Raw genomic sequence first — 9,422 nt, 5'->3', positions numbered from 1 at the left:
TTTCTTAGCATCTATTTAATCACTACAAATATGATAGTCTAACTGGATGAAAGTCATGCCAAATTGGTGAAACATACAGATTCCTCTCCACCTACAAGGAGCAATACAGTTCAGAGATTTGGGGCTGGAAGTTGAAAGCATAAAATATGAAAAGGGGGTGATATAATTGTCAACGATAATTGATACAGCAGGGGACTGAACTTAATGCTGCAAGAAATGCTTTCCCTTCCCATGCACCCATTCTCCTCTGACCTGTGCCCCCAGCTGCTGTTTGACTTAAACATGGCATCTGTGAACTAGACAGAGTCAGTGACAGTTGCATAGCAACTACAGAAACCAAGGACTCTCCTTCAGCACACCAGAAGATGAAAAAACAATATCAATATTTTCAACAGTGAGTTTGGGTTTTGAGTCCGGGGAATAAACAGGAACGCAGCAGAAAGATGAAACTGCTCCCTGGGTGTCAAATAAATGTAGTCTCACAACACCTGGAGAGAAGGCTATGAAATAGAACATTAATCATGGACTGCAGAGCCCAAGACAAGGGCTGAGAAGGGTATTTTACTCACAGATTTAAAATAGGAGATGACACTTTTTGTACATTAACAGAGCTGCAATGAAACATTGAGATATACTGTCAGTTTACTGGCTCACCATGACACAGTAAAGTCCAAAGATCCAAAATTTTGACTGGTCCCACTCAACCCACATGACTTCCATCCTGGATCCCCTCTGAACAGTTCTGAGCACATCTCAGGCAGTAATTTAAAGTTTTACCTTGAGGCCTTGGGTATAAGAGGTGGGAGCACCTCTGCAAAAGGCAAAATTTGGGAAGTACATGTCTCATATCTCTAACTTTCCAATCTTCTCTTCACCAGGTTTTGGTGCAGGGAGGACCTAAACCAAGTATTACTTCATTTTATACACCCTGGGTTGCAACAACTGCCATGGCTCTACTCCTCGGGCAAAGACAAGTCGACTTCACAGTCTCAGAGACTGAGGATATGAAAGTCTAGCATCATTTTAGTAGATTTAATGAGTTGCCACTCCTCAGATGAAATGTAGCAATTGCCGCGATGCAAATCCACTGCAACACTGCCATGGCTGTTAGAACAACCTCTCTATTTGGCACTGCAATGGACACGATCACTGACTGTATCTCTGGAAATGAAGCAGGAACTGAAAGCTGAGGGACAGCAACGTATCATATGTTATTGCAAAACTTACTGAAAACTTTCAGATCACATAGTTTTTCCATGCTGATCAGAGAAATCCCCCTACACCTTTTGAAAATAAGTCTCGTCGCTATCTTTTGTGCAAACACAGCTTCTTCCCATTTTGCAAAGACCTTAGAGTCAGTTGGAGCTTGTCATCAGATACATGAGGCTCCAGCCCACTATTTTTAGCACTTAATGGTGAAGCTAATAGTACCATTAATCCACTTTGGTATATAACATTCAGTTTCCACTTCAAATTGCTACACCTTTTGAAAATAAGTCTCGTCGCTATCTTTTGTGCAAACACAGCTTCTTCCCATTTTGCAAAGACCTTAGAGTCAGTTGGAGCTTGTCATCAGATACATGAGGCTCCAGCCCACTATTTTTAGCACTTAATGGTGAAGCTAATAGTACCATTAATCCACTTTGGTATATAACATTCAGTTTCCACTTCAAATTGCACCTCCGCGCAAATGGTGGCTTGATTCCTTGTCAGATACATTCAGAAATTCATGATGAAACACATTTAATGACTTCTTATTCTCAGGTTCAGTTGAAAGGCAGGGAAATTTGTGGCAGTCTTCTGAAACAGTGTGGCAACAAGGGATGAAGCGAGTTGATATTTACAGGACTAACGCAGTATATTGCTGAGATTAACTAGATGAGGAAGACAGGACTAGAATGTAAATGGCAAAGCACTCCTATGAATTGAGTTACATGTGGGTGTCTAAAACATAAGTGCTCCTCCATCAGCAGGTGAGCCCAGAAGGATGCTGTTTCTCCAGGGTGAGCTCTCCTCCGTGAATGGGAGCTCTGCCTTTGATCCTGTCCTCACCCTGGAAGGACACATCCCCCACCTGCCGCTTCACAAGACAGTACCCAAGGACAGAGCTGGCAGGAGGGACAGCTGTCCAGCTCCTCCTCGCTTGGAAAGACAACATTTACAAGGCCAGTGATAGTCATTATGTCTTGAAATCACTATCTTGAGTGCACTCCACCAGCTCAAGAATGCTGGCAAGCAACTGGGGCTCACTGCACAAAATAAAGATCGCTGCTCTAGGCATAAATCCATAACTGCTGCGCTTCAGTAGAGGGAATAACTTTTCCCTGCTGTAGGATTAGAGGCATGGGAGAGAGATTGTTGTTTTAAGCTATTTGCTTTGAAATACATCACTGAATTGAGGGAGACACTTTGAGAGATCAGTTAAACCTTTTAAAATATTAAATGGACAACTTAGTGAGCAAGTCTCCAGCTATTTTGTCAGATTAAAATTACTGCGCCAGGTATAGTCCTTGTAGAGGTATCATATGGAGTCTGAATTTGAGATTTGTTCACTCTTGGTATTGAATCAAGAGCGCATGATAATAATTCTGTGGGCTCAAAATGAAACTGGAAAGTTTTTGAGCTAACAAACCTGTAACAAACTCCAGACATTAGTACACATGACATTACATAGCTTTGATTTTAAAGCATTTCTACAAAAACATGAGTCATGAAGCACACAGAGAAAAAAGAACTTATCAGAAATTTAAGGGATGATGACAAAGTTCAAAAGCAGTTAGGTCAGAAGGGATCAGGCTATTGGCAATTCTGCAGAGGAAAACAGACCAACATTAAATGTCCATTCTCATGAACTGGGCAACAATATATTTAAAAAAACCCAAAACACCAAAAACAACCACAAAAAAATCCCACAAAGGTTTAACCAGGGTAATTAAACTTGAAGAACTCTAACCTTGAAGCCAGCTGCCAGAAGTTGAATTCAGTTTCTAATTAACTTCTATTTAACTTCTATGTAACTGGTTTAATAACCAGCTGAGCTTTGGCTCTCCTGGGATGACCCTTTTCTACCAGTACAACACATAGCACACTTCTGCAGACAGGGGGAAGGAGAAAGAAAAAAACATCAACCTACAAGAGCTGGTTAAGCTTTAGGCTGACTGAGATCCTTCAGCAGAGCTGGAAAGTCATAACACAGAGGGAGTAGAGTGTGCAGACTCACACCTTGCTCCACTTGCGAGCAAGAAATTCAGGAACCAAAATAAACAAACAAAACCCTAATCATTTGGGGGAAGGAATTAAATCCCAGGGAGATTGTGTCTGATAAAACCAATATTATCTAGCTGATGACAGCCTTTGGAGCACCTCAGCAACTATATCACGGGTATATTATTGCACCCAAATCCTGTCTGTACTACAACCCACCCTCAGGTTGCCTTTAACCACAAGGTCCAAAGCCCAAGCGAGCCCAGGACACCCTCAAGGGAGATGTTGTCTGGACTCAGCTCAGGGCTCAGCCAGCTCGTTCAAACCAGGCAAGAGGAGCTCAGGCTCCGGGTAGGAGAGGAGTAGGGACCACAACAGCATATGGGCATCCTGCCTGCCCTTGCTCACTGCCCACGAGCAGGACCTGGCTGTCAAGAACAGGCATAAAGTTTTGCTGGATGAAAATCTCATTTTTCAGACGCATTTTAAGGCAAATCCATCCTGTTCGCTCTCTGCAGAGGGCGCCAGACAGTTTCGGATCCGGGGCTGCAGCCAGCGCTGGGGATCTGTACCTGGTGTTTGCAGCTGTCACTCAGAAAGGTGCTTGCTCTCCAATGGTCACTGCTCTGCACGGAGGATTAAGTAGGAGTTGGTTTTTTCTTTCATGCATGTATAAATCACTTAGTCCTCTTTTCGTTTCTTGCCACTGAAATAGCAAGAGATATTTCACTGAGCCTGCAACGTTCTGCCAACAAACCTGCACTGGCTCCAGCTGAGGAGAGCAGATGAGAAAACTCCCTGCTTTTAACCATCAGGAGAGCTAGAAACAGCAATGTGCTGCTGCTGCTGCTGCTTTTTTTCCTTCAGAGAAAACTCTTTGATACCTGCAAGATTTGAATCTCACTTTCTTATAAAGCAGAAGAGCAACCTGTGACTGACACAAAGCTCACTGTAAATACAGATTTTGTTTCTACTTGTAAAAGTGACTAAACAAAAGTCCTGCTTGATTCCATCCCATGTGCACAGCAACAACTTGTAAGGACCTCTTTTCCTTTTTCTTTTTTCCTCCCTTTTTCTTTTTTTTTTTTTTTTAACCTGTGCTCTATCAGGTCCGTAATCACTTGTGAATTCGAGTCCTTTGCTGACAATGAATACCACACACTTTGCATTTTCATTTCAGCCTGTGCTGCTTAATGCCACTGAAGACTTCAGTGACTCAATTCTGAATAACAGAAGTGGCGATGGATTTTGCGAACAGGTCTTCATAAAAGCTGAGGTCTTCTTGACTTTAGGGATCATCAGCCTGCTGGAAAACATCCTTGTCATTCTTGCAGTGCTGAAGAATGGAAACCTGCATTCTCCTATGTATTTCTTCCTTTGTAGCTTGGCTGTGGCAGATATGCTAGTGAGCATGTCCAATGCCTTGGAGACTATCATGATTGCAATCCTGAGCAACGGATATTTGATCATTGATGACCACTTTATTCAGCATATGGACAATGTTTTTGACTCAATGATTTGTATTTCTTTGGTAGCCTCAATTTGCAACCTCTTGGTTATAGCCATCGACAGGTACATAACTATTTTCTATGCTCTTCGTTACCACAGCATCATGACTGTGAAGAAAGCTTTAACCCTGATTGCAATCATTTGGATTGCTTGTATCATCTGTGGCATCATATTCATTGCCTACTCAGAAAGCAAAACTGTCATTGTCTGTCTCATCACCATGTTCTTTACCATGCTCTTTCTCATGGCCTCCCTCTATGTTCATATGTTCTTGTTTGCACGCCTGCATGTTAAGCGGATTGCAGCTCTCCCCGTGGATGGGGTGCCCTACCAGCGCACCTGCATGAAGGGAGCTGTCACCATCACTATTTTACTTGGGGTCTTCATTGTTTGCTGGGCACCTTTCTTCCTTCACCTCATTCTCATCATTTCATGCCCAATGAATCCATACTGCGTCTGCTATACTTCACACTTTAATACTTATCTGGTTTTGATAATGTGCAACTCGGTAATTGATCCACTCATTTATGCTTTCCGGAGTCTGGAGATGAGAAAGACGTTCAAAGAAATAGTTTGTTGCTGTTATGGCATGAGTGTGGGACAGTGCATGCTGTAAACATCTGGCTTTGTGTTGAGAATAGTGGGAGGACACACACAATAGGTGTATGAATATATATATATGTATCTAGATACATAGCAGTTCCGCTTTAAAAGCGGTGCCTGCAGTAAAGGCACAGAAAATAAAGAATAACCTTCCACTCAATACCTTCATTGATACTTTTCAAAATGAAAACCAGATTCAACTAATTTGAAATTATTTAAATAGTTATAAAAGAAGGAAATCCAGAGTGGCTTATGAAATAGCTTAAGAAACTTACTGGAAAAATGAAACCTGAAAGGCAATACTATCTTATGGAGGCTGAAATAATATTCTCTCTAGCATTCATTTATACCTGTTGCTTTAACTCTGAGCCACAATCAACAAGTCAGTATTTTCTAAAAGATTCCATTAGTAACCTCTATGGAAAGCTATTCACCTGCAAGACAAATCAAAACACTGACAGATAACAGCATTGCTCTACTCTTACTCTCATGCCTCCACCTTTTATTAAAAGAATGGATTGACATTTCTGCTGCTTGCTATAAAGCAACCTGAGTAAAGTCTTTGAAGGCTGAAAGTAAACATTCCTCTTGCACCGAAATATTCTTTCAGTAGAAATCATTTAAGTGAAAAGGAACAGCTACTGTATCAGTGATGGTGTGACTTAAACAGCTTCCTGATAGGAGTGACTCATATGAAGAAAGCATTTACATTACTTATTGTGATATAGGGGTATTATATCTGCAAATTTTTAATTTATTTTTTTAAACTGCAATGCACTGATCACTGTAGTATTTGATATGTGAATAAAACAGGTAACAGAAATCTCCTTTTGATAAATTGTCACCAATGACACACATACCTAGAAAATTTTGAAGACTACACAGATCTGAATATAAGGAATAGCTAAAATGCAAAACAGTTTTAATTTAGCTTTGTGTCAAAGCTGCATGGAGTCTCTAGAGGTATCCATCTGGTCAAACTGGGTACCTGGAAGAAATAAGATGTATATGGCATATAAGAATTCTATGCATTGAGAAATATATGCCATGGGTCAGTTTATTTTTACTTAAAGAGCTTTACAGTGAGTTCGGAGGCTGGACACTCCTGCATTAGAAACAAGAAAGCAACATGCTGTTTGCTGTCATTTTCAAACGCTGTGTGCAAGTTGGTGGCATGTAAAGCACGCAACTTTAGCTACAATGATTTAGTCTTTGCCTCGGCTTTTTATAGGATTAAACCATGTAAGTGGCCTTCAAATAGCATATTGTAACTGAGCAAAGGCTGACACCATTTGTATATAATACAACATATAGGCAGTATCACAGACGGTGCCAGACTAAGAAAACTAAGCCATTCTAAAGTCTACTTAGCACCTTTCTGGTATCTCACTTTTAGGAGGGGCAGTAATCTGAAATCAATGGGGTTATCTATTGCTTTCAAACATCTAAAAGAACTCATTTAACTAAAAGTTGGGGTTTTTTTTCCAATTGAGTGGAGTTGTTAGGTTGTTGTTACTTCTGGGGCTCCCCTCTTTCAGTTTAAGAACAGTTACCCAGACCAGAGCTTTGCAATTTACTCTTCCTTCAGTTCTGCATTCACACACTAGTCCTGGTACAACCCAGGCTGATGGTGTCTCACTGCTAATAGCTCCAGAACTCATCCCTGACCATCCATGGGGAAGACATGTCCCATAGCTTGCAAATACTGGCCCATGTTTGGCTGTGTTTTATTCTCAGCATCCTACAACCTACGTAGGAAGCAATCTAATTTCCCAATCCTATGAAGCATATAATTTTCATGGAGCCAAGAACTATCTCTCCCTGTGCGCTAGACACACTCTGCCCATCAGCTCATATCAACCTCATGCTCCCTATTTCCCTTGCCCTCTGATCACACCCTAAATTCCCTAATCAAGTTCTCATTTCCTCCCATAATTCCATTCTCCAGACTTCCACCTGCCCAACACTCCCACTGTTCCAACACTTACCTAATCCTATAACCCTTAATTTTGAAAAAAAAAAATAAACTAAAAGAAAGACACACATCACTGTGGAGCATGTGGCAATACAGGCACCGATAAAAATCCTCCCATGTTTCAGGTAGAGATCAGAGAAAATCCCAACAACTGGCAAGTAAGCTAAACCTGAACGCTTTCAGCCTTATCTGTGTCTCACAAATTGCAGTTCAGCAGTGCTAAGATCTGTTCTGTTAGCTCAGCCTGGCTTACTTCTGCAATGCCTGATGCAGCACATCAAGATGAACTGCAACAAATCAGCATAGGAAACCACACAAGTGGCCTTTTGTGGTGTGGAAAGACTGTACCTTCTTGTTGTAAAAAACTTTACCTGTTGTCAGTGTTATATACTCTGGAGCATGGTTTTCCATGATATTCTGCCTCAGGTTATTGTGTATTTAGCTTTTATTGCACCTGATGTTCTATTTATTTCTCTTTTTTAAAGTTATTTTAGATAAGACTGATTCATACTGTGCTTTGCCTTTAAGCAAAATATGCATCTGTTGAATAAAACAATCTGAAGACATCACTTAGAATTGTGTTTGCTTCTATAAGAGCACCATGCCATGTCAAACCACAGTCCTGGTGGTCTGGTTCACAAAACCAGAAATAGAGTCTAACAGTAGGCAAAAACATCCTAATTCTACATGCTGTCCACAGAGCTACACAAAAATGGGCAAAAAAGCCAGACATCTCCATCCCACACACAAACATGATGGAAAGAGAATCCATAAAATCCATCAAAGATCTCTCACACTTTCTGGCACCAGCCAGTGAAGCTGGGCTATTCCCCACAGGTTATTGATGGAGATGGATGGTGGGTTTGTCCAGTCCCAGATTCCCAGCTCTAACTCATACTATGGAAATCCATGGTGCAAGTTCTTGCATGGAACCAGGATAGCAGCTATTACAAGCCTGTTCATGATGGGAAGAGAAAGAAACAGTCTCCATGAGACTGAACCCCCACAACAGGAGGTATGAGTGAATACTGACAGCTGCAGCTCCAGGTGTGAGAAGGAAGTGACGGGAAGAACGGGACCACACTCTAAGGAAACATCACTGCACTCAGTGCCTTGGTGCTCCACTGAGAAGGGAGTCCTGGAACTGGTGTTCAGCCACCCTCAGGGACAGAGCTGAGGCTCAAACCAAGACTCATCTGGAGACACAACAACTGGAACATCAGCAGAAATCCCCCCAAAACAGCACCATTTCCCAGCAGTGCACCCTATAGATGTGTACATACAGCAGAACAAAGACATCGCAGCAACACGTGCTAGTCCAGGGCAGCAGTCCTTAACAAGTGACAGTAACCAGAGCAACATTTCTATTTGCCAGGAACCTGCCCCTGTTTGTAACTGCAGTGAAATGTGAGCACTTTCAGAGTTGTTACTATTAAGATAATGTATAATCTGTTCATAAGAAGAAATGTTTCTTCCTCAGTAAGAGTGCTGGGCTGAACAAGGTATATGCGGTTTCCTGCTAGATAGTATGAGAAATGGCAGACTGAGATAATATCCTTTTCATCTAAAGATGCCATTTATATGGATTTATAAAACTTGTTAGAAAACTCTCATCTATTCAGACAAATATCTGAATTTGGAGGAGCATGAGTTATCCCACTAAGTCAACTCCACACAGCATATTCTGCAAATTACACCATCCAGATTTGCCTCTTTCATATAAAATTCAGCACTATGTGTACAATTTTCCCATCAGTAAATGTCTAAATATTTTATAATTGAAAGCATTTGCCCTAATGGATAAATAACAAAGCCCAGGCACAGAACTCTGCAGCCAATCAAGGTCATCAGTGGGGCTATTAGTACAAATATCCTGATTACCTCTTAACTGAAGTAAGATGCTTCTATTTGTTGAAGCCTAGTCTGGGACCAGAGCTAGCTGTTTGGTTTGGTAGCTATACCTAAATCAGGGAAAACTCACTACACTGGGAGCAGCACAGCACCACAGCTGCACATTTCATTCTGCTGTTTCCTAGGATGCTCTGTGATAGGATTACAGCTCAAGTCAGACTTTACTCTGATGAATGAAAATAAGCTGTATCAGATTTGCTCCAAAGAGAAAAACATAGCT

The 9,422-nt window shown here is 41.3% G+C and overlaps 1 protein-coding gene across 1 annotated transcript; it reads left to right on the top strand.

Moving 5' to 3' along the window:
* Positions 1-4,191: 4,191 nt before the first annotated feature.
* Positions 4,192-5,561, top strand: MC3R (melanocortin 3 receptor). Its single transcript, XM_010164525.2, has one exon. It carries the CDS (start codon positions 4,352-4,354, stop codon positions 5,327-5,329), a length of 978 nt encoding a protein of 325 aa, XP_010162827.1. The 5' UTR covers positions 4,192-4,351; the 3' UTR covers positions 5,330-5,561.
* The last annotated feature ends 3,861 nt before the right edge of the window (positions 5,562-9,422 follow it).

The sequence above is a fragment of the Antrostomus carolinensis genome, unplaced genomic scaffold (genome assembly GCF_000700745.2).
Source record: "Antrostomus carolinensis isolate BGI_N321 unplaced genomic scaffold, ASM70074v2 scaffold14450, whole genome shotgun sequence".
In the NCBI taxonomy this organism is placed as follows: domain Eukaryota; kingdom Metazoa; phylum Chordata; class Aves; order Caprimulgiformes; family Caprimulgidae; genus Antrostomus; species Antrostomus carolinensis.
The sequence above is the reverse complement of the archived record's forward strand: the minus strand, read 5'-3'. Positions and strand labels throughout refer to the sequence as shown.